The following is a 26,036-nucleotide window of genomic DNA, read 5'->3' on the forward strand; positions in this document are numbered from 1 at the left end:
ATCTATCTATCTATCTATCTATCTATCTATCTATCTATCTATCTATTATATAGTGCCTTTCATATCTATCTATCTATCTATCTATCTATCTATCTATCTATCTATCTATCTATCTATCTATCTATCTATCTATCTATCTATCTATCTATTATATAGTGCCTTTCATATCTATCTATCTATCTATCTATCTGTCTATCTATCTATCTATCTATCTATCTATCTATCTATCTATCTATCTATCTATCTATCTATCTATCTATCTATCTATCTATCTATTATATAGTGCCTTTCCTATCTATCTATCTATCTATCTATCTATCTATCTATCTATCTATCTATCTATCTATCTATCTATCTATCTATTATATAGTGCCTTTCATATCTATCTATCTATCTATCTATCTATCTATCTATCTATCTATCTATCTATCTATCTATCTATCTATCTATCTATCTATCTATCTATCTAGTAGGGTTTAGGTCAGCAGTGAAGAGCTCATCAAGTGATGGCCTTTCTAAGGATTGAGTGCTATAAGAATCAGATGTCAATCACCATCGGGTTACAGATTTGATCAACAAAGAATACAATCTTTGATCACAGGACAACCATCAGTGTGCATGGAGTCAAAGAGGAGACAATTAAAGTCTAGTATTATTAGTGTTGTGTCACAACAGCACAGACACACGAGCAGTGTTTCACTCTGCCTCTCGAAATCATTCATCACTCCCTTTATCCCCCTATGACTCTTCTCTGTCACCCTCAACCCTCACTCCTTTACCACTTTCTCTTTTTAACCCTTTAGGCTCCATGATGGTAACAGGTTTAGAGCTCACAGTTGCCACCTGCTGGTGAGGCCTGTAATGCAGGATGGAGGCACCGTCAGCCTTGGCCTTCATGTCATTCTTTTTACAGACTGACATCAGGTGACATGTCCCTCTTCCAGAAGTCCTGAGGGAATTGTGATTTAATACCTTGGAATATGTGTGTTAATGGTGTGACGCGTGAGTCACTGTCTTGCACCTCAAACACGAGACTGACTCTTAGTACTTTAGCAAAACCAGCTTTATTCAACTCGAAGCAGGAACAGCAAGTTTATTTATTGTAGTGGGATCTTTCACTCTACTATACACAGACACAGCAAATGAGCAGATTCAAGGCCAAGGCAAGTTATAATGTTCTCTTAATAACTCATTGGGTGGCAGGTACTTTGCAAGTGGCAGCGGTCAGCTTGCAGTTGTTTCTGTGACTCTGCAGAGCTATGGTTGCATCGGTGACAGACAAGCAGCCCTCAACAGATGTGGCAATCATGCTTCTGCGTGTTGTCCCATTGAGGAGGGTCTCAAAATAGTTCAGAAATCTCACATCGCCAGTGTAAGGAAAGCGACTGTTCAAGCCGGGCTCAGCCAGGCATGAGAGAACTTTAGGGTTGATGTGTGCAGCCCCGAGACGGTGGCAAACATCAGAAGCAAATGACTGTAAACTAAAAACCAAAGAGTTAGCCGGGCATTCATTTCCTTCTGTTTGTAGGGCCACTTGAGCCCGGTGTGGTCAGTCACCAGGGTAAACTGCTGCTCCCAGAAGTAATACTGGAGGGCTTCCACAGCCCACTTAATCGCTAAACATTCTTTCTCAATGGCCAAGTAATTTCACTCCCTGGGAAGCAGTTTCCTACTGAGAAACGTGATTTATGTTTTTCCCCCTCAAAGCATTATCAAAGCACTGATCCTAAACCGAAAGCACTTGCATCTGTCTGCGGAATACATTCCTTTGAAAAGTCCAGATTTCCCAGACTGCGAATAAAATTAAAGCGGGTATTAGGTCTGATTAGGCTCTGTCACAATCCAGACAACACTATGGTTCTTTCTGTCCTTTGACATGTCAGTGAGGGGTGCAGCCTGATGCGCAAAATTGGGAATGAACCATCTATAATATCCCACTAGTCGAAGAGACACTGCCTCTGTGTTTCAGGATGTGGATAGGCAAGCACCTCCCTCACCTTGTCCATTTGAGGCTTGAGCAAACCCTTCACCATGGAATATCCCAAATAATGGGTTTTCGACATACCCGGCCTGAACTTCTTAGAGTTAGCCGTCAACCCACCCAGCCTCAAACTGTAAAGCACCGCCTGCAAACAGACGAGATGAGATCTCCAGTCATTACTGAAAATGATTACTTATTCTAAATACACACAAATAGACATGGAATGGGGACACAGGATCTGGTCCATCATCTGCTGAAAGGTCAACAATGCTCCATGGAGACCGAAAGAGAGTGTTGTAAATTTGAACAGCTTATCTGGAGTGGTGAACCTGCAGTGTTCTTGCAACTGGACTCCTCCTAGGGCATTTGCCAGGAACCCTTTGTGAGGTCTAGGGTGGAAATACAGTATACAAGGCCTGCTCAAGCTTTTCTAACAAGTCATCTAAACGCAGAATTGGATATGGAAATAATCAATGCAAAACCAAACTGAACCATTGGGTTTTGAGACAAGCAAAATAGGGTTCTGCAACTCACTTTTACTGTCACAACTTACGCCCATCTTGAGCATCTCTTGCACCTCCTTGTGTATCACCTTCTTTGTTGCCTCTTGCAGGCGATACGGGTGCACATGTTCATTAACACCGGGTGCCGTTGTGATCTTGTGTTCCACAATTTCAGGCCAGGTGTGACCAAAAGATGTCTGAATACCTCTTAATCAGTGATAGCAATTCTGCTTTCTGAGCGTCAGTTAAATCATCCCCAATAGCAACTTCAGTCTGAGGGACCGCTGTTGGAGTGACCAGGACTTTATGGGGGTCGTGCCACTCCTTTAAAAGATTAATATGCAAAATTTGAACCAGTTTCCGTCGACCGGAAACTCGACTTTGTAATTTCCTGGGGACATGTGTTCTATCACTGCTGGACCTAGCCATTCAAGGTGTAACACCAGTATAAAATCCCCTTTCTTTTTGCTTGTCTTGTCATAATTACGTTGTTGAGCCTCCTGCTCACGCTGCAGGGATTCCACCACAATAGAGGACAATTTGGAAATCTGTTCCTGCAGCGAAACGACAATTTCAACAAACCTCCCCCCATGAGATGCCTCGTGAGTCCCAGTCCACTTTTCACGAAAAATGGCCAACAAACTGCATGGTTGGTGGCCAAAGAGTAGTACCCATTGTTACTCTTGGGAAGCAGGCCCTTTAATATCTAGACTCACCCTCTCAAAGGAGACATCTATAATAGGCATGGGTACAAGGGGTGCCCTAGTCGGTCTCTGAGCGGAGCTTATTTGGCAGTAGGGGCAGGCCTTACAGAATTGCTCATCAACCCGGCCCATATTCACCCAATAAAAGTGTTTTGAATTGCATTCCCTTGTTTTTTCTGCGCCAAGGTGACCCTCCAAAATGTAACTGTGAGCAGTTTTCAAAACCATTTCCCTGAGCCCCCTTGGCACCACCAACTGCTCAATCCGCCCATCACCCAAGAAATCACCTGATACAGGAAACCATCCTTAATTAAAAAATGCGTTTAAAAGTTCAGGTCCTCTGTCTCTAGATAGTAAGAGTCATTTGTGACATGGACTTGTTTGAATGAAAAAAACATGTTGCTTTCGGCTCGCCACAGGGGGGCAAACTCTGCTTGAATGGCACTTTCTGCTTCATCTGTGCCAAATGCAGTATGGTGCTCACCCCCCGCTGCTATATATATATGAACTGATGGTTAAACAACTCATGTAAAGTGTGGGCTATGATTAAGTACAATCTTAAAAAAATTAGAAAATGAAAGAAAAATGGACGTGTGCAATAAGTGACTCTGATCAAGACACCAATAAAGTGAGTAACCTACGGCCAGCAACACTCACATCGACAGATCACTACACCAACTGCAGCTGTCATATGACTTTAACAGACTGGCAGATGATGCCATCTTTAAGGCCAGCACATCTTGATCAGCGGGTATTTCATGAAACTCATCACTTCAATTGAGACATCAGGCTTATCTGAGCCAGTTTTACTTCAACCAAAGAGGATTATGAAAGTCATTTTTGGTAACCAAGGCAACTGTCACCTGTTAACCCACTCCTTACCAGCACGAAGATGAAGAGTACCAGCAGGTTGTGTATCAACAATCAATGCTGAGAAACACAACCTTAGAGAAGTTTCAGAGGGATTATTTTTAGTACGACCAACTGACCTTCCTGTCAAGAACCCTGGGATAGGCCTGTGTGTCACTTATGTGTAAGGACATTTTCACTAATTCAGGGTGTCAATTTGTGTATATCATAATAATAAAAATGATAACTGTCTTTACAAAATAAACACATCCACAAGCTGAATGTCACAAATAAATCAGAAAATGGGAATGTAAGAGGATCTAAATACCAAGAAAAATGAAACACTCAGGGTTTAAAGAGAAATGTATAAAATAGGAAGAGGACACCATGACAGCATAGTAGGGCCAGTGAGGGGCCAAGAAGAATGATGACAGCAGTTTTTAAGAAATATTGATTAAAGTGTGGAAGAGGAAATTTAAATATAAATATGTATGAGTATTGGGACACCATAAACCCAATGAAAATGACGTCACGTGACTAGAAATAATTCCAATATAACTGATTTCTTTAGAGAAAAAGACAAACAGACACAAACACACAAAGAGATCTCTATGGATCTTTCTTTAAACAATATAAATTAACATAAAAATATGATTAATGTTACATTGATACATGTACATATAATCTGGACTTGTGTGTGAAAGGTGCTATATACTGCAGAATGTGTTCATTTATTTTTCAGTTCGTGTTTAGCACCTTCTTCATATCGATATCTGACACAACACTTCTTCACATTCAGACTGCAAGCTGGAGCCCAAATAAACTGAAACAACAACATTGACAGTTAGAAAGCTTCTGTTTGAGATAACGTGAATCACATAAAGCTTTATCTTCTGCCACCATTTAATGAATAAGAAACCCCTAAAGAACAAACTCAGCCCCTTCTATACCCCTTCACCATAGAAGGTCAAATTCGTCCCTTTTGACCATTCAGCAATGGGTCTCTTGGGTTGGCTTTTGAGTTTTATGAACATTATGTTTTGTGAAAATGAAAATAAAAGATTTATTTTGTCTTCAGCCATGGGGCTCTTCTTCCCCATGTCCCACAGGCCTTACACAGTCCCCAAAAACACCCCAAATGAAAACACTAATAACCCACCCTCCTCTTTCTCCTCTACTCCTCCCAGGCAGCTTTGTCCTCCTATTCCTGACTCTGGCACCTCAAGTAGTGGCTGCAGGCTCCTTTTATAGCCCATCCAGAAGTGCTTCAGGTGATAATTAACCCAATTCAGGCTGCACTTCCGTGTGTAGCTGCATTCCTGCCCACACAGCCTCGTTAAGCCGAGCAGCTCCTCCCGGTGGTGGCCATGAAGCCCAACAGGTCTGAGCCCTGAAGTCCGAGGCCTGTGGCCCCAATGTAACCCAGGAGGGCTGCCACCATGTGTTCCGGGGGATGTAGTGTGCATCCCATGGCTGCTCCCCCTGTCCCATTGTCAAAGTGGCATCCTGGCTGAGCATGGGACCCGGCCGTCCATCAGAACACGCAATAATGAGATACAACAGATGACCAAATAACCTGTGCCCACCATACAATATCTAAATGGGAGTAGCAAGATGAAGAAGAAAAGGGGCTCAGTAGTGTTGATCTGCTCAGGTCACAATACATTTTACTGATGGTCAGAGAAAAAAGAAAATCAGCAGTTTGGGAAACGTCTGCCGCGGCAGTATGAGACCACCAACAAGCCATAAAATTAAATCATGAGTTTAATTAACAATGAGAATCGACTGCTAATTAAGAAACTGGTTGGGGTTTGAGGCCCGCACTTAGCTGGTCATCTGTTGGCTCACTAACTTCACACCCCATTTCTGTTCGGGTGCCATTTATGAAAAAATAAGCAATTTAGAGGACCAAGTCTTAAAAAACAAGGAGACTAAAATAAAGTGAAAAGAAGTCAATGAACAGCAGACACTGGGGACTGATGATGACGGTGGTTAGAATGTAAACCTTCAGACACAGTAGCCCTCCAGGACCAGAGCTGGACACGTGTAAAGTGACCAACAGGCCACCTCACCAAACAGCTCATGGCTTCTTAAAAGGCAACTCCCAATGACAGCCACTGTAACCCCACAGCTCTTCTCTTCATGTAGGATTCTGGGAAGTCAAACTTTGTGAAAGATTCTGCTTGGACACAAAGTCACAGAGAGATAGAAACATGTAGACCACAGGTACGTGATGACTAAAGCCTTTAAAGAGACTTGGCACATTCTGTTCTGTTCATTCTTGGTGGGCCCTCCTGCTGAACTCTTCTTGTCTGACATCTCTAAGAGGACCTGAAGACCGTCTGTGGTGAAGAGGAACAGCCAAGACATAAAGTGAGAGCTGGTGAGTCTACAAAAGGTCTTTAAACACCAGTGAGCCCAGTGTGCTGACAAGTGGGCCTGGTGGGCATTGAGTGGCGCTTTAGTGGGGGTCAGCAGGTCACTTTGTGTTTTAGCTGCTTGTCAGTTTGTGTGACATTTGATGCGTCCTGTCCTAGTAATTATACTGCCCAGATGTCACCAAACGCCTTCTTCACCCTCCCCTTTCTGCTCTTTTCATGTGCAGGTACTGAAGCTCCAGTTGTCCTCCTGTTGTCATCTGAGTCTCTGAGTGGTGAGGAGTTTTTACAGGTGAGTTTGTCTTCTTATTGATTTGATGATCCTGCCACGTCATGTCCTCTCCTGGTGTGTCCCACAAGTGCTGGCCCACTTTCATTATTCTCATTCATTCTCCTTTCTCTGTCTTCTTTTATTTTCCACTCTTTTCCTTCACCATTTCTCTCACTCTCTTGCTTTTTCTAATTCACATTCCTCTGTTTCTAAGGAAAAAAATGACCTGATAAAGAAAGAGAAATACTGAGACAAAAAAGTAGAATAAAATTAGCAAAGTTAATATCCTAGCCATCCAAACCAGTCCTGAGTAACGTCAAAAGATGGCTGTGAAAGATAAACTGGTAGGCATTGACCCCAAAGGTTATAGACGTAGACCCAAACTACACCAGATACAACCCCAAATGAATAAAACAAAAAGGTGACCGTGACACTGTCATCATCTGTGAGAAGGAAAGAAAGAGGCAGAGAGGATCAGGCAGATGGGCACACGGAGAGGTGGGACCTGAGGAAAGGAAAGATTCCAAATGAAAGTCGGAGTTTAAGTTGTCAGTCAGGGGTACACTGGTTAGAGTTGTGTTACTGGGGTCACTGAGGTCACAGTCCGGTTGATCTCAGGGAAGATTTAGAGAAACAAATGAGGGGAGCCAATCAGTAAGAGGCATTCAAGTCTTGGGGTCTGTTGTGCTCAGTAAGTGGGACAGAAAATGATCAGGCGTGTCTTTGGTAATGGAGGAGTGAGCTTTTAGTGGATTGCCTTCTGTTAGTTGAGTTTACCTGTTTAGTGATACAGTCAGAAAGAACATCCTAATGAAGGACAAATGAGACAAGGAAAGTGAAAAACACGTCACAAGATGTCATTGAGGATGAGGTTAATGCAGTTAATGAGAAGATCAGCAGAAGGAATCAGGACGATTCTGACGTGAAGTCTGTCACAGTGACGGGCTGATTCTGCTGTGGTGATGGAAGCTCCGAGTCTTTGGCTGCTGCCTCCTCTCACCTGACTGAGCTGTGCAGTCTTTACAAACAGATTTGAGATGAGGGCTACAGCGACATGTGGAAAAATGAATTAGCGTGTGGTATGAAGATATCTGCCCTGATGTGGCCCGAGTGGATTTGACTGTCATGGGAGCATCTTGAGATGTCTAAGTGCTAAGCTGACATGGCAGCACACCAACATTCAGCTCCCTCTATTCCTGTGTGAGGAAAGACATCGTCACTTATCATGACATTAAACCCTAACGAGCTAAGACCCCTGCCTGGCTGAGGCCCACTTTATACCTTCTGTGTCTTTTAATAAATCAACCCTACTCTGAATAGCGTAGACCCCCCAATTTATAAAATGATTCAAATGTATGTAACTTTAATGATTATAGTCCTTACTGTTACACGTATCATAGGCTTTTCTATATCACACGTCACAGTACTTAAGAGTTCTTTATTCCGCTGTGCTGTCATAATGTCATGTTAGTTCAGAGGCCATGAAAGGTGTCAGGAATTCCTATTAACTCTTTAAACTCAGCCTCATTTATACCCATTTAACTGGCTATAACTTCATCATACGTCACTCATTCTTCATGTTCTACACCACAAAATAAAGGGCAGACATTTCTCTTTCAGTTTGTTTACATCCAGAGAAATAGTTTTGCTTTACACGTCTGTTACAGCAGAAAAAGTTGCAAAATTCAAAATATCAAAAAATAAACTTGGAATGCTATTCCTATTTCCATAGGTGTTAGTAGAAGTGAACAAACAAAAAAAGTGTCAGGAAATGTGTCAAGAGCACCCAGCCAAAAACTGTTCTGAAATCTGTATAAGCAACATGTCTAGTTTCACTGTTTTGAAGCAGAACAACAAACAGGATTCCTTTTCTCACTTTTCCTGTTTTCAAATAAGAGCCCATAGCACACAAATTCATTATGAGAGACTCTGGCCTACGTGAAACTTTGAAGGACTGATCCTACTCTTTTAGAAATTTATATAGTGAGACGTCAAGCCAAATGACCCTATTTATTGGCTAACTAATAAGATTACAATATGCAAGCTTTCAAGGCAACTCGGGCCCCTTTTTCAAGCAAAGATGTCATCCAGAAACTGGAGTCCCCTGTGTTTAATTTATATAGACACCAGGACAGATACAACATTGGAAAACCTTTAAGTGAGACACCTTAAACCTGTAAAAAATTAATAGACCTCTTCAGGCTAAGATTTATTTAGAAAGAGAGGAGAACAATGTCTGACCAAGATCTTTGGATAAGATAACTGTCCAACAAAGTCTTTTTAGGTTTATGATGAGTTTTCTCATACAATGTGGGTCTGTAGTCAGGTTGTCTGTCAGTCCGAGAGTTGCAAACAATCCTCATATCTGGTCATAAAACTCTTGTCTCTATTCACACCATGTTGTAATGTTTTCAGAGTTAGCATGAGTTTCACTTCCTATTCCCTTCTCTCTTGCTGTCTTCTGAAGTTGCCCATAAGCCCTGTGACTTTAAAGGCCTTCTCACAGTGTCCATGGCTGCTGAAGTGGGCTGCTACAGGAACATCTGTGTTGCCCTGCTTGATGTGGCACCTGTGGACATTCATTCTCTGGCGGAGTGTTTGTCCAGTTTCTCCCACATAGAGTGCAGTGTCAGGACATTTCATACAGAGAATAAAGGAGACCACATTAGATGATCTGCAGGAAAATGACCTCTTTATACAATGTTCTAGTCGGCAGTGTGGTGTAATTATATGGTATGTATTGTAAATGTGAGCACACATTTTACATCTTTTCTGTAGGCGGGGAGTTGTGCCATTTTCTGTTGGCTGCAGGTTTGGTGGTTGTCTGTATGCCAGGAGGGGAGGTTCTGGAAATCCATTTGTCATTGTTTCATCATTGTGTAGCATTGGCTGAAGTTCTTTTATAATTTTTCAATGTGCTTCAAGATGTGGGTTGTAGGTGACAACAAGGGGGATGTGGTTCTTGTTGTCTTTGTTTTTATACTCCAGAAGGTGGTCTCTGGGTATGGCAGTAGCTCTTCTTATTTGAGGGTCTGTTGTTTTGGGGGTATAACCTTGTCTGATGAAATCTTGTCTAAGCTCCTGCAGTTATTTATCCTAATCTGTCAGATCTGAGCAAATATGGTTGTATTGTATTGCTTGGCTGAAAATAATGGAGCGCCTTATATGCTTGGGGTGGAAGCTGTCACTCTCAGGTAGGTCTGTCTGTCTGTTGGTTTGTGAAAAACAGAAGTTACAAGGGTGTTGTCTTTCAGTTGAACGGTGGTGTCCTGTTTTTGAGTAATTCAGCTTCAGCTTTATGTTGGGGTGAAAAGAATTCTATTCATTATGAAAATGGAGGAGGTCCTTCTGACTGGCAGTCCAGATTATAAAGATGTCATCTATGTAACAAAGATACAACATTGGCTTTAAGACACACGTTGACATGAAATCTTCCTCCAGTTTTACCATAAATAGGTTTGCATAGTGAGGTGCAAATCGATAGCCCATTGCAGTCCCCATCTGTTTGCAAGTAGAGGTCTTGTCCAAATGAGAATAAATTATGTGTCAGAGTGAATTTTATCATTTGTATAACTGACTCTGTGGGTAAGTCATGTCATCTGAGGTATGTTTCTCGTGCCAATATGCCATCATCATGGGGGATGTCTGTGTAAAGGACCTCAACATCCATTGTGGCCAGTAAGGTTCCCTCAGGTAAGGGGCCTAAAGCAGACAGTTTTTTTAAGAAGTCAGTGATGTTCTGGATGTAGCTAGTGGTATTGCGGGTGAGGGGTTTAAGGATGTGCTCCACCCAACCTGAAACATTTTCTATAAGGGAGCCAATTCCTGAGATTATAGGCCTTCCTGGGTTCCCTTCTTTGTGGATTTTAGGAAGCATGTAGAAGTAACCCATTTTGGGGTTCTCAGGAATTAAACTGTTTACATGATCAATGATTTTAAGAAGATAGCTACTTACTACCTTTTTTAGTTCCTTCTTGTAGAGATCTGTGAGGTATTCCTGTAGTTTGTAATAATAAAAAAGATATATCACAGAAACTGGAGTTCCCTGAGTTCTCTGTGTTTATATGCACACCAGGACAGATACAACATTGGAAATATTTTAAGTGAGACATCTTAAATGTAAAAAATTAATAGACCTCTTCAGGCTAAGATTCATTTAGCAAGAGAGGAGAACAATATCTGGTCAAGATCTTTGGATAAGATAACTGTCCAACAAAGTCTGTTGAAGTTTTTCAATACAATGTTTCTGTGTTACATTCTGCCTGAAGAAGGGGTCTGAGTTGCCTTGAAAGCTTGCATATTGTAATCTTTTTAGTTAGCCAATACAAGGTGTCATTTTGCTTGACTTATCACTACATTCACAATGGCTAACACGGTACAACACCCTAGTACTACAGAAATATATATATATATATATATATATATATATATATATATATATATATATATATATATATATATATATATATATATATATATGTAAAGCTGGTGTATATCGAAGTGGCAACCAAGGGATGCCATCAGGCTGAACCAGGAGTCCTTCTGTGTATGGTTAGCAGGGTAGACTCCCAAAGCAGCAAAGCAGCAGAGAGGTGCCAACAGGCCGAAACGGCTGCAGCATTTGGTGGCAAGGGAAGCAAAACACGTGGGTGTTGGAGGAATTTGTAGAGACCATGAAAGTGACTATCGATCAAACTCCAAGAGGTTCTGGCAAACCATTAGGCAACTCAGAAAGGGCAGGGATGGGATTCACTCAGGTTGTTCTCAGCAAGGGTAAAGAAGTGCTGACCCAGACTGAGGAACACTTTGAGGAGCTCCTGGACCCAATGAACTTGCCCTCTGTGGAGGATGCAGAGTCAGAAGCTGATGGAGGATCAAGTTAAGCAACTCCACAGTGGCAAGGCCCCGAGGGTGGATGAGATCCATCCAGAAATGCTGACATGCCTGTTAAATGTTGCATGCTCATTGGGAGCTGTGCCCCTGGAGTGGCAGACAGAGGTGTCGGCCCTCTTTTTTTAAAAAATCACACTCCTCAGCATCCCTGGGAAATCGTATTTCAGGGTACTAGAAAGAAGGCTCTGCCCAGTCATGGAACCTCAGATGTGAATTCCATCCAGGCTGTCGAACAGTGGACCGGCACTTTACTCTCATGAGGATTCTGGAGGGTGCATGGGAGTACACCCAATTGGTCTACATGTGTTTGTGGACTTAGAGAAGGTGTATGACCATGTTCCTCTAGAGATGCTGTTGGGGGTACTGGGAGAATATGGGATTCCTTGGGCACCTAATAAGGACTATTTGTCCTCACAGGTGGCACAGTGGTAGTGCTGCTGCTTTGCAGTAAGGAGTTTGTGGGTTCACTCCCCGGTTCCTCCCTGTGTGGATAGTGCTTTGAGTGCTGAGAAAAGCGCTATATAAATGTAATGAATTATTATTTGCTCCCTGTATAATCACAGTGAGAGCCGTGTTTGCCTACTTGGAAAAACATCAGCACTGTTTCCATTGGGTGTTGGATTCCACCAGGACTGTGCTTTGTCTGCTATCCTGTTTGTGGTTTTCATGGACAGGATATCAAGGCACAGCTGGGAAGGTGAGGGGGTCCAGTTCGGTGACCTTAGAATCGCACAACAGCTTTTTGCATATGACGTGGTCCTGTTGGCTGCATTGGGGTGCACACTCCAGAATACATTGGAATGGTTTGTGACCAATGTGAAGCGGCAGTAATGAGGATCAGCCACTCCAAATCTGAGGCCGTGGTCCTCGGGAAGGAAAAGGGAGGTAAGTTACTGCCTGAAGTGGAGCAGTTTAAATATTTTGGGGTCTTGTTAACAAATGAGGGGAGAAGGGATGGTGATACCGACAGATGGATTTGGGCGGTGAGCACCATTAAGAGGTCACTATACTGATCTATAGGGGGGAAGAAGGAGCTGAGTCAGAAGGTGAACCTTTCAGTTTACCTATCAATCTATGTCCTTATCCTCACCTATGGTCATGAGCTTTGGGTACTGACCAAAAGAATGAGATTGCAGGTACAAGTGACTGAAAGGAGCTTTCTCTGCAGGGTTATGGGGCTCTCCCTTAGAGTCAGGGTGAAAAGCACAGACATCCATGAGAGACTCGAAGCAGAGCCACTCACCCTCCACATCAATAGGAAACAATTGAGGCATTTCAGGCATCTGATACCAATGGAAGTCTCCTTCTTCTTCTTCATCTTCTTCATTTTTTCCCAAGTCTATATGGGGTGGATATGCCTGATCAGCCTTTTCCACACAGCTCGGTCCTGCACCTCCTCCCCAGTCTTCACCCCATATTAAGCAGTACTTACAACTGAAACATATCCTCGATTTCTTCATCAAACATGTCATACCCAATAAAGTCAAAACATTCTTCACAATCTGAACCAAGCTGAGTGTGTAGTGCTGTGTAAAGATGAGAGGTTTCATAGGCATTGTATTTGTTGCCGTTTATGCACATCGATGAGATGTGCTGCAAATGACCAGTCATAGACAATGACATATAATTAGAATGCTCTGAACCTCAGCTATCCAATGCTAATGAACTTGTCACTGCATGCAGCAAGATCCATCCATCCATTTTCCAACACGCTGAATCCAAACACTGGGTCAAGGGGGTCTGCTGGAGCCAATCCCAGCCAACACAGGGCACAAGGCAGGAACCAATCCCGGGCAGGGTGCCAACCCACCGCAGTATGCAGCACGATGTAGGCGGGATATCTGAGAAAAGCAGACTAACTCAGCTGTGACGTGCTGCACGACTCGTGATATGCATTTGCAAATCACATATTTTAATAAGAAAGAGAGCAGGCAACATGGAAACTTATCATTTATTTGACAGATGACACCTTTCAGAGTGTAACAATACCACCAATGTTTGTAATTGAATTGTGGGCTTATTTTAACCTACATAAACAACTTTGAAATATAGTGGGTCACCATGTGCATAAGTAGTTACAGATGCTGCTGCTTACGTTACACACATGTTTCGTCTTTTATTTTCACTTTATTTAATTTGTAAGTGTGCACTGAGCTTGGAGTTTATCTAATGTGAACTTCAGTATGTAATAAATAAATAAGAAATACATGAATAAAACCTGCGGTTGGCAGGCGCCCTGCCCGGGGTTTGTTCCTGTCTTGCGCCCTGTGTTAGCTGGGATTGGCTCCAGAAGACTCCCGTGACCCTGTGTTAGGATATAGAGGGTTGGAAAATGACTGACTGACTGAATTAAACTTTTAACAGAACTTCTGGACAGGGCATCTCTTCTGTTTCTGTATGTCTTCACCTCCTGTGCTCATGTCTCACATTTACTGTTCATTCTCACTGTCTCCTCAGATGTTCTCTGTTTGTGCTCTCAGGTTTCTCTTTACACTTTAATTTCTATACAAGTCACTTCTTTCTTTGCCTGACTGATTCTCTCTGCCTGTTTCTCCTCAGACTGAATGATGGCTGAAGCTCAACTGTGTGGATTATTACAGGATGAGTTCACCTGCTCACTGTGTATGGACATCCTGACTGACCCCGTCTCCATCCCCTGTGGTCACAGTTTCTGTCTGGTGTGCCTCACGGACTGCTGGGATGACAGCCAAGTGTGCCGCTGTCCTCAGTGCATTGAGAACTTCACCGTGAGGCCTGAACTTCACATAAACACTGTGCTGAATGAAGTCGTCAAGAAATTACAGAAGGTAGGTCTCCGTTCTCCACCATTTCAGAATTATGCTGGCCCTGGAGATGTGAAGTGTGACTTCTGTATTGGGAAGAAGTTCAGAGCGGTGAAGTCCTGTCTGACCTGCCCTGCCTCCTACTGTCAGACTCACCTGCAGCCTCACTTTGAAATAGCAGCCTGGAAGGACCACAAGCTGACTGATCCTGATGAAAATCTGAAGGAGAAATTCTCTGCAAAACATCAGAAAAGTCCGGAAATATTTTGCAAAACTGATGAGACGTGTATCTGCTCAATGTCTGTGGTGACAGGACATGAAAATCATGAAATGGCTGAGCTGGAGACAGATAGAGAAGAAAAAGTGGTGAGTGGGATTTACTGCTTAATAGAAATGAAGTAACAGGGGCTAAGGGATTTGTAAATGCAGTGTAATGTAGGAATCTCTTCATCGATTCTTACAAACCTGATTCTGCAAGGACAGCAAACTGAAGGCTATCCTGCTGAAACCTTGTGCATGACATGGAATAGTCCAGGATGTGATGCCAGGTACTATCCATGGACAGCCATTACGCACTCATTACACTCACTGACTTCAACAATGTGACAAAAAAGATCACAAACACACAACACTGAGACGACAATTGAACCGACGCCTAGAGCTTTAGCCCGTATATATAAAGTAGGGTCGCTGTCAAAAATAACTCCCATCTTTCCACCTTTATTGCACATGCGTAGTAACAAAAATCAATTGTTTCTTCTTCTATAGAGAATGCCTTGTGCGTCCAAAGATGTATTTTTGATAAGTTTGTTCACGCCTGAGAATTGCTCTCGTGATTTTCAGAAGCAAGCATAATTTTCAAATGTGCAAGCGTAATTGACACGTGTGAAATGTATATACTGTATGGCTTATATTATTACAAGTTCTTTTTGGCAGCAATTATACTCCATATAAAATGAATAAAAGTACATCTTCTGTTATCTTTATGTGATGAAAATATTACTTTTTTTACTGGGCATCATTTCCCAGGTAATCCCTGCAGTTATTCATGTTGGTTTCCTTTGGGTGCTCCAGTTTCCTCCCATAATCCAAAGACATGCAGGTCAGATGTGTTTCTGATGCTAAATTGCCCTTTCTGTGTGTGTGTGTGTGTGTCGGTCCTGTGATAGACTGGCATGCTGCCCTGATGTTTCCCTGCCTCATGCCTGGTGATTACTGGGATAGACTCCTGCTGCCTCACCACCTCACCCTGGATAAGCAGGTTAAGGGGGCCGGTGGATGGATGGTTTATTGCAGTAAATGAGTTTGGGGTGTTTTATAATAAATCATCTAACAGCAGGTCTGAACCACAGACAGAGAAAGTGAAAGATGATTTGTGTGGACCTTTGACAATTTATGAACTTCAGCCATAAACTGAGCAGATCGCTTCATAGTTATGGTGTCCTGGCTGGAAGGTGGTACAGAGACCTCCAGCACTGGATTTTCTTTTTAGTCATTTTATAAATATATATAGATTTTCCCCTGCAGTATCAGAGTTTCCAGAGGTTTTGTGATCTCTGGATGTAAAGTAAGCTCTTGACAGAGATGAATGAGGATATTTGTGAACCGTATTTTGCAAATTTGGGTTTGGTTTCTGCATGTGGTTTCAGCTACTATACTGTAGTTGAGAAGTCTTAGTTTGTGTTAATTAAATTCTTTTTGACTATTTCAGTTTACAATGTGAAATCAGACGGGGGGTGGGGGGGGGGTCAGTTATCAGCAATGTTCTTCTGATTTCATTTGAACCCCTGCCTACCCACCTATGGAAACAGTCAGAGCTAAAAGGCCTTCAAAAAGGTGTTTCTCTATGTTAATGATATGGTGCTCGGTGTCTCAAATCACGGTCACGTGTATTAAATCTGTTAGGTGAATTTCATAAAAGTCACTTGAATAAGAGTGTTCTCCAGTCTTTGAATGCCAAACTAAACTTGGTTGCCTTTGTGTGATTGTCTCAGAAGATTGAAACTGTAGTAATCACTCAAAGATATCGAGAGCAGAGGCTCCGAGTGGCTGGACATCTTCTCTTAAAGTCTACTTAATTTGACTCATTTTAGTTCAATAATACATCCTTGTTTAGCTCTGTCTTGATAGGCAGATCCTCCACTCCCCCTTATTCTTTGGTCAAGAGTCCTGTCTTTAATTTGAATGCTCAATATTATGCAAATGCATTTCCTACTTACTGCGGTGGGTTGGCACCCTGCCCAGGATTGGTTCCCTGCCTTGTGCCCTGTGTTGGCTGGGATTGGCTCCAGCAGACCCCCGTGACCCTGTGTTTGGATTCAGCGGGTTGGAAGATGGATGGATGGATGGATTTCCTACTTAGGACTTTAATGGAAGTATCTATTTAATGACATTTTAGAATAAACTGCCTGTGTTTTGTATATTGTGAGTGAATGGCTGATAACTGACATGAGGATCATGTGGCACATGTGATGATGTAAGATTATTTTTTTTCATGGGTGTTTTTATTTCATTGGCTATTGCACAGAGTTGGTCGCCATTGGCTTGTGACATTAACTATTTTTTTTATCCTATCTCCGTGAAAACATGAGATTACATAATTTTCTTGGGCACCACTACACAACATGTGAGGTAAGCATCATACTACCAAAATACAATAATTTAAGATTGGAGTATTCCTTTAAATTGGCCCTATGACTGAACTAACCCCAATCACTCACGCCTCAGTGATTTCACTGATCTCAACTGACAAAACACATCACAACATTCTCACAAGTCTGACTTGGGTTATCAAATGATGGCGTAGGTCCTGTCATTGCAGCCATTACGTGTCCAAGTCCTCCTGGGTTTCTTCACCTACACAGTCCAGTGTGTTATGGTGTGTGTGAACTTCTAAAATCCCATATCTTCTACACTTCAAGAACTAACGTGTTGAACAGTGTGCCTTCAAACTCTTTCATTCACTTGTCTGACTCTTGAAGCTCAAACTCCATCTTCACTCTAACTGGTAAATTAAATTAAACCTTTCTTGTAATCTTGTGTTGCTATTTATATTTTTTGAGTCAAATCTGTGTGGCACCTACAGTGTGACACAACAATGTAAGTTGTGTTACAAAATTTAAAAGAAGCGCCTTGTAAAAATGTCAGGCCTCACAAAGAGAACAAGAACACAAAAAGTGAAGGTGAATTCTGATAAGACCACGCATGTCCTCTTGTGTGTCCAAACAGAAACTGCTGCGGGTGACACTGAGTGACATCAGGAGGAGACTTGAGCAGAGAGAGAAGAAACTGAGGGAGACGAGAAGGGTGATGGAGCAGAAGAAGGTGAGTGGAATTAAGATGACACATCAAATTAAAGAAACCAGAAATACATGAAAACCAGAGGAGCCATCAGAGCTTCACTGGTAATGATGAGTAGAGGCACAACAAGGAGAAGGATAAAAGATGATGTTTTATTTTATCCTCAATGGCATTTCACAGTCCACAGTGTTTCTTGTTTTATTCATTACATATTCAGACAGTAGAACCCTATATTAGTGAAACATGGACTCCCCCACCTAAACCCATGCTGACCGCTCACTAACACTCCTTTTCTTGATGTGTCACTTCATCTCTCCTTTACTAATTGTTTCCATTAATGCACCTGTGATTCATGCTAAGCTTACGTTAGTACCCCTCTGGTTCAAATGTAACCCATCCCAGCCCACTTTATCCTTCTCCAAGATTTTAGGTTTGTATTAAGCGTTATCCTCAGTCTTATCTGCACCAACACATGGCATAGGTAAAACGATTGAGATGATCACTTTGTAAGTTCTGCTCCTCCGCTTTGATCTTTACTCTTTAAGTTTGGTGAAAAAGTGTGTCACTCTGACCTTAGCTTTATCATTTGTTCAATGGCAAGTAGATAACATTGGCAATGACAGCCATTGGCCAGGAAGGTAACACACCATATGAGACTGTGTCTGGAGCAAACCTTTATGTCAACTCCCTAATAATTCAATCCCTAACTATCACTACTGTTCCCTTTTTCTGGTGACTGTTTGGAGGTCAACAATTAGGATGTCTCATTCCTGCCTGGTATCTCAGGGTCTTAAGGCTCACCATCCACTTATGAAAGGTCATGTAAACAGACGGACACCTCTAGCTTTGGGGTTGATGATCATGGAGAGTGTTCACCTCTTACCTTACACTTACATCAGACTGTGACCCATCTGTTACTACCCTAGCCAGTGTCTTGGCCTCTTCCACTTTAGAGAGCACACTAACCCCCTACAACATCTGCGTGAGCCAAACAAATATTAACCAAAGTAACAATGGCAGACTTACCAGTAACAATGAGCTCTTAATTAATGAATGAGATTTACATCAATCTGGAGATGTAGACTCACAGCCCTGAGTTTGGCATTGGAAAAAAGAAGAGGGACAATAAATAAATAACACAATCGTGTTTAATGTCTCCAACTGACAGGTTTCATGTCATGACCAACATGGACCATCTCACAGCCCAAAGCAGAACACAGCTACCCCACACAGTCTCTGGTCCCTAAAGACTCTACAATTACCTTACAACACGCAGGCTTTTCTTTACAATACACAAACTACTTTTCTTCTTATTCCCTCCATTTCTCTAATCCCAAGTCCATCTCACTCAGCTCAGCAGTAGAGAATATTTTTATCAACAGAGTCAGTGGACTGTCCAGCACATGGGAAGCACCCAGAGGCCCTTCTGGGTTAGAGTCCTCATAAGATAATATCACTGTCCCCCAGTAGATCCTTCTAATAGCTCTACTGGACCTCAAAAGGGCTGAAGTCACCCAAGTGGGAGCACTGCTGCCACTCAGCATACTGGATGAACATATTGAACTGAGAAATAGTCTCCCACTGCCCCTCCATTATTCTACTCTCTTGTTCAAGCAATGTACCACCAAACATCTTGGACAGGATGCCAGACAATCCAAACCATCTTTTACAACATCAAATACCAACAAATGTGTCTCATGACTGGTTATTCTTAGCATGTGACTCAATTCAATTTCATTCTTTATTCAATCAGATATCAGTGGAAGGAGAGGTAGAGGAAAATGAGAAGAGCTTCACTGATCTGATGCACTGCATTGAAGAAGCTCAGAAGAAATTGGTTGAGAAGATTAGAGAACAAGAAAAGAGAGAAATAGAGAAGGCTGAAGGAGTCATGGAACAACTAGAGAAGGAGATCGAGGAGCTGAAGAAGATATATGCTGAGCTGGAGGAGCTTTCAGAGATCAAGGACAATGTCCACTTCCAGCAGGTGAGAGCAACACTTACATGAAATCCGAATAGACTGGGGTGTGTGGAACCTGAGAACATTTAGAAAGAAATTTAGAAGATAGGAGGGGTTAATACATCATGGCAAGAACAGGCATTTCAACCCGTCATATAATGTCTTTTCAAATTCCCCTAATATTGTCAAAATGTACAAATGTCTCTGAGTTTCTGCTTCCATCTGCACCTTTTCCATGTATCTACTCTTGTCTGTGTCAGGACATCGATTTGTATGAAGTTTATGCTCAGGTAACTTTATTTTAAAAGATGCCACCTGACAAAAGATGACATAAACTTCCTTAATACTGTTAAACCCCTCTGTCAGGTCACCTCCTAATGTCTCCATTCTAAAACTCCAAGACTCATAAGATTCAGATTCTTCAAACCCCACAGTTCAGTCTCGTCTCTCTTCTCTTGACTTTCTCTTGTGTGGTTAGGTCATTTCTCTAATATGGAGACCAACACCACACACAATGTTCCTGATGTGCACTGTGGATATGGAGAGTATCTTCTTGATTCATACTTCACACATCACAGGCGCTTTATAACTCAGCTTCTCACTAGCCTTCTATACTCTGTCTAGTTGAGGTTGGTGATGAGCACACAGTGGTGCACAAGTCTTCATCACAAGTTACACTTTCTAGTGTAGACTTTCCATTGTCTAATTATGCTGACAGCTTTGTTAATACATTTTACTGCTAACTTATTAATTTCTCAGAACTCCACTGAGCCCACTGTCTTGCTTTCTTTGTCATGTCTGTTCTTCACATGTCTGCCCGCTGTCCCCACAGTCCTCTTATCTACACTCTGATGTCTTGGCTCTCACAGAGCCCTGCATTAAAGCTTATTGAAAGTCATGTCGATATCTTATGTCCCTCTACACTAAAATACTATGACATTAATAACCAATAAATGAAAGAGGTGATCTCCAAATTTAAATCCAGGTTGACTGCCCATCACACGTGTGGCGCTGACACATAACGTATTTTACTGGTTTGTCTTCTGTCTCTCTGTTGTGTTGTCCTTAATTTGAAACCTGTTTCCATCTGGGGCACGTATAAAAACTAGAAGGATTAAAATAGGTGTTTTGGGCAGATTGCAATAGTGGGGACCTTTGTGCAGTTTGATAAGTTGTGAGGATTTCTGGGAGCTTGCTATGGTGATAGATGCCAACTTACAGTTAAATAAGGAACATAAAAGATAAAGAAAGGGATGAAACAGACACAGACCATCAAAGACTAGCGAGATGTTTGTCTTATTCAGGTATTGAGTCCTCTTTTGTTTAGGAAGTGGCCACCTCAAAGAATTTCATAACATGGCTGTTCCTGACCTGACAAGGTACATCAAGAAATGAACAGGACTGTTTGGAGGATCGAGATTGGGTTAGCTGTATACAATATTTATACTCTGAGACAATGCATCTGGAGACTGGGAAAAAGATCACCAATTCACGTCAGGAGTGACAAACATGTGTGGTCATTGTGTGTTGTCTACCATCTAACACTTTTATCCAGTTATTTCCATACTGTGTGTAGTGGGGGTGTTGGGTTATGGATCCAGTTGTTGTCATTTACTTTTCTGACTTACTTTAATTAGTTCATCATATTTAATCTGTCAGTATCACAGGAAGAGGTCTGAGATCAGTTTGACATTTACTTGTGATCCAAATCGAATACATCACTTAGTGAATTATAGTGTTATCATCTGGGATAGGGTGAAGCATTATACATTGATCCATTAAAGATCTTCTAAGAAATGGTTTGTTTTTAGTTGGTCCTCTCTGATGTCTCATCCCGTCTTCTTTCCAGACGCAGACTTTTCCATCTTGCCGTGTCCTTCCTGCTGATGGAGACTCGCTCAGCTTCACTGTCATTGCCAATGTCTCTTCAGAGGACCTGAGAAAGGAGCTTTCATGTGTGAAAAAGATTCTGGAGAAGATCACTCAGTGGGACATCATGACATTGACATCAGGTACAGCGTCTGTTCATGTTGTTCTGAAAGACCACTGAATGTCCTCTTATTGTCCTTTTTTGAAGAATCAGAGTGACGATAAGCAGACATTAAGTTGTGAGACACATGAAGAAGGCCTGGCCTTTTACATTTAATTATGAGCCTTTGATCAAGGATGTTTTATTATATATTTATAGATTTTTATGTTTGTACACTGCGTAGTGTTTCTGCACTTCTCAGATTTTGTGCTTTAACTGCTTGTCATTTTCTGTTTTATTTTAACTGTAGTGCTTTTGTAATACTTGTTTAATAATTTAACTAACATCGCACAGTGTCATCTTTAAAGTTTTCATTCTTCTTTATATCTTTTAATTTTTAGGTCGTGAAGCTCCAGTTCTCACCCTACAGCCCCCTGAGCCTCGGCGCAGAGACGAGTTTTTACAATGTGAGTTTGTGCTTTGACTCAACAGATCATCACAATTGAAATTGTTTCTCTTTTAATATCTCAAGTCAGGTTATGATATGAAAGTGTAACCAGCAGATAGAGCCGTGTGAGTGTTGTGTGACTGATGAGAAGAAAGTGTCGGGGTGGGTCCTAAGGCCAGTGCATTATGGGATAGAGAGACTCAGGAAGTGAATCACCAAAGCAGTCTGCTGGACTTGAGTCTCTGAAGGATCAGGTGACCTCACATGAAATAAAAATGAAATCCTGACGACTACGCCAGCTGTTCCTGTCACTCAAGTCCAACCTCCATTTTTATTTTTATTTTACTTTTTTCTTCTTTTTTGTTCTTATTTCTCTTTTTTCTTTCTGTTTTCCAGTCTCGTCATTCTGTTGCTTTTCTATTTCAGTTGTTCCCTTATAATATCGCTAATAATTGTTAATTTATACAGAACACTCCATGTAATGAAAGAAGCCCAATGTTCATCACACACACACAAATAAATTTAAATTACCATTAACATACACATATACAGTCATGTGACAAGGTAAGTATACCCCTTAATTTGTTTTTTTCTTAATCCTATCTAGACATATTAAGATTTGGTCTTCATTTTAACAGCATTTATAGATAATTAATAAAGTTATTGAAATTAAAAAAGAAATTTCATTTTGCAACAATTTATTCCATGAAAAGTGACCAGACGTCCAATCTGCGTCTGTTAAATCCCCCCTTGACTCTAATAGCTGGCATTGCCCCTCACGTTGCCATTCCCTCTGACTGTCCAGCAGTCACTAACATCAACTGAGATGTTTATTCCACTCCTCCATGCAGAATTCTGTCAGCTGTGTGACGTCTCAGGGGTGTCTTGGGTTCACAGCTCGTTTCAAATCCCCCAGAGCATCTCGATGAGATTCAGTTCTGGGTTTTGATTTGGCCATTCCAGGACCCTCCATTTCTTTCTTTTCAGTCATTCCTTGGTGGTTAGTGTGGACAGTTCATTAGAACTCTGACCTCGATGGTGACCGTATGTTGTTTATCAGAATTCCAGAATTTTATTTTTCATTCCCACAGATTCTGTACAATCAGATGAGCTCTATACTGTTGATGGCGTACATTTGCGTCTTGTCAGTGTAGCTCCTGATTGGTTTTTATTAATTGTCAGTGTGGTGCAGCGTCACCCAGTCATTTTCTTTTGTCTCTTTTCAGACTTCTGTCCACTCACACTGGACATCAACACGGCACACAAAGACCTCCATCTGTCTGAAGGGAACAAGAAGGTGACATGTGAGAGGACACAACCTGAATATCCTGATCATCCTGACAGATTTGACTACTGGGAACAAGTTCTGTGCAGAGAGGCTCTGACTGGGACTCGCTCTTACTGGGAGGTGGAGTGCACTGGAGACTGGGTTCTGATTGGAGTCGCATATAAAGGACTGAGCAGGAAAGGAAAGGACTTGGAGTGCAGCTTTGGAAGTAACAACAAGTCCTGGAGTTTGCTGTGTGCTGATTCCCAGTACGCTGTGCGTCACAATGATGAGGAGACTGAAATCAGCGCCCCCTACAGCCCCAGAATAGGTGTGTATCTGGACTGGCCTGCTGGCTCGCTGTCATTTTATAGCGTCTCGCACACAATGACCCTCCTGCACAGGTTCAACACCTCCTTCACTGAGCCCCTCTATCCAGGGTTTGGGTTTTGGCTCGATTGTAAGTCCAGTGCAAAAATCTGCCATCTGACACCATGTGACCACTAATCAGTACCCTCGAACGGTCACTTGATGTCCCCACAAGTGCAGATCCTCTTTGTGTTTGTAGTTTGGGGTCAAAATGAACTTTACAGGATGGGTGGGTGGGCAGCAGCTCTGTTATTGAATTTGTGAATGAGAATGTAGGACGAGTGCGGATGTCAGGGTCTCCATTATTATTGGGTTTGAGTAGCCAGTTGGGTCATAGTGAGGGTTGGTGACACCTCAGACCTACAAATTCCAGTCTGACCAGCAGGGGACACTGTTGACTCAAAGAGATATGTCCTTTAGGCTGACACTAGAACAACTGCTGTGGCCCCTGAGTGTCACTGAATGTCACCGCCTATGTAGGATAGGCATGTGGTCCTGCTGGAACAGCACTTCTGACAGGCACATCTAGACTGAGTATGAAGAGCTCCTCAATGGTGTCAGTAAGTAGGAGTACAGAGCGACAATGTGACTAGAGTGTCGTCCTCTCAGTTTGCAATTTGTGCCCCTCCATTATTAACTCAGTGGTCCATCACTTCTGAATGAACTCACTGTGAGTGTCTGAAGACGAGGACTCGCTGGTCAGTCAGATGTCAGCCATATTGACAGAGTCATTTGATGTCACGTTAGACAATAAACTGCACCTCCTCCTCCTTGACCCCAGAACTTTCATTACTCGTACCCTGGAAACTCCGACATCCTCAGAAAATGAATTGTTGAAAAGCGGATTAGAAAGAGAGCACTGATTGGCTAGGGTTAGGGTCACTTTGAATTTTACAAAGCAAATTAGATAGATAGATAGTGTAGCAGTAGGGGGCGCTAGCTCCCTTGAACTCACAGATACAACTCCAAACACCTGGTAAAACTATAATTATTTATTTTATAATATACTGTGCATAACGCACCCTCCACTCCACACTACACATACAAGTACACTAATCAATAATCAATAACAATCCTCCACCCTACCTCCCAGCTCAGCTCAGCGTCTGGGATTTCCCATAGTCCTTTTATATTCCTTGACCCGGAAGTGTTTCCAATCCTACAGTCCATGATTCCTTATCACTTCCGGGTCAGATGAAAAGTCCTCTTCTTCAACCCGGAAGCACGTCGTTCCTTCTGGTCATGTGATCATGACGTACTTCCGGGTTATAGGGCACGTACAAGTCCTTGAGCCTCCCTGCAGCATCCTTGGTGGGCCCCACGGTGTCCAGCAGGGTTGGGAATAAAAACTCCATTGTCCATAATTCCCTGCTGGTCTTCGGGGCACTTCCATGCTACAGGGAGGGCTCCATCTAGCGGCCTGGGGGTATTGGCCGGGATGGACAGCCGGCCATCTCCCACAGTATTCCCCCCCTCAGCGAAGAATTGTATTTCGGAGCGACCAGTCCCGAGAGGAACATCTTTCTCCAAGAGGATCCACGTGCCGGGCTTGGGCTTCGTCGTCTAGACTCCCCAGAGAACCTAGGAGGAACATTGTATCGCCAACTCCGCTGATCCCCTGTCCTCCGAGGACAACTTCGCCATAGATGACCTGGCCTGTGACATTCGTAGCAAAGCCGTGGTCCTCTTGATTTTCTCCGCCTGCAAGACTGGAAGCACCTCGGTACCTCTGGCTCCATCCTTCTCTCCGCTGAGACAGGTTTATCGGCCACCCTTACGTTTCCCAACCTGTTAGGAGACCCCCGCTTTATTGTAGAGATCTCCTGTTTAATCTGGGTCTTGTGTCCAGTTTGGGTCTCTCTATTAGCACAAGAGAGCCCTTTTACTGTCTGCACGCCCTTCACTTTTACTTTAATTAGGGGCGGCGTCTTCAGCACCGTATTGCCCCGAGAGACAGCACTTTTTAGCTGCTCCGGTTTGACTGGCACTTCCTCCGCCCCTTCTGTCATCACACCACAATCCTTTGTTGGGTTCGCAGTGACTTGGCACCCGATACTTATTAATTGCAGGCCCGAATGGCACTGCGTCCCCTTATAATGTACGGTACGGTTTGGGCTTACCTGTACCGCCGAATCAACCAAGACCGGGGCTTCTCGGCCTAATCTCCGCAGGTATTCCTGAAGTCTTACCAGCGGCGCTTCGGCCGTTGCTCCCAGCTTCTCCACTCGTTCCTTCAGCTCCTGTAGACCCTGAAAGAAACTACGCACAGGCTCACGCAACCTCTCGAGATCCCGCAGACCAATAAAGTTATTTAAATCTGCCTGAGGCAGGTCAGAATCATCATCAGCCTTACCTTCCGGC

The 26,036-nt window shown here is 42.6% G+C and overlaps 2 protein-coding genes across 15 annotated transcripts in view; one reads left to right on the forward strand and one right to left on the reverse strand.

Annotated features, from left to right (window-relative positions):
- The window catches only part of LOC114641130 (tripartite motif-containing protein 16-like protein), a 353,855-nt gene extending 329,712 nt beyond the window's left edge, over positions 1 to 24,143 (forward strand). For 2 of the 10 annotated variants that reach the window (XM_051925858.1, XM_051925857.1), the window contains exon 7: positions 23,337 to 24,135. In XM_051925858.1, coding sequence (XP_051781818.1) covers positions 23,337 to 23,813 — 477 coding nt within the window. In that variant the 3' untranslated portion in view covers positions 23,814 to 24,135. Of the gene's footprint in view, positions 1 to 6,303; positions 6,421 to 6,642; positions 6,708 to 14,138; positions 14,729 to 17,590; positions 17,687 to 19,415; positions 19,650 to 21,471; positions 21,635 to 21,992; positions 22,059 to 23,265 lie in introns of those variants that run through there. The other 8 variants (XM_051925851.1, XM_051925852.1, XM_028790267.2 and 5 more) reach the window with 8 other exon arrangements.
- The window catches only part of LOC114641128 (tripartite motif-containing protein 16-like), a 377,528-nt gene that overhangs the window by 296,902 nt on the left and 54,590 nt on the right, over positions 1 to 26,036 (reverse strand). The gene's annotated exons all lie outside the window — the stretch shown is intronic.

The sequence above is a fragment of the Erpetoichthys calabaricus genome, chromosome 4 (genome assembly GCF_900747795.2).
Source record: "Erpetoichthys calabaricus chromosome 4, fErpCal1.3, whole genome shotgun sequence".
Taxonomy (NCBI): domain Eukaryota; kingdom Metazoa; phylum Chordata; class Cladistia; order Polypteriformes; family Polypteridae; genus Erpetoichthys; species Erpetoichthys calabaricus.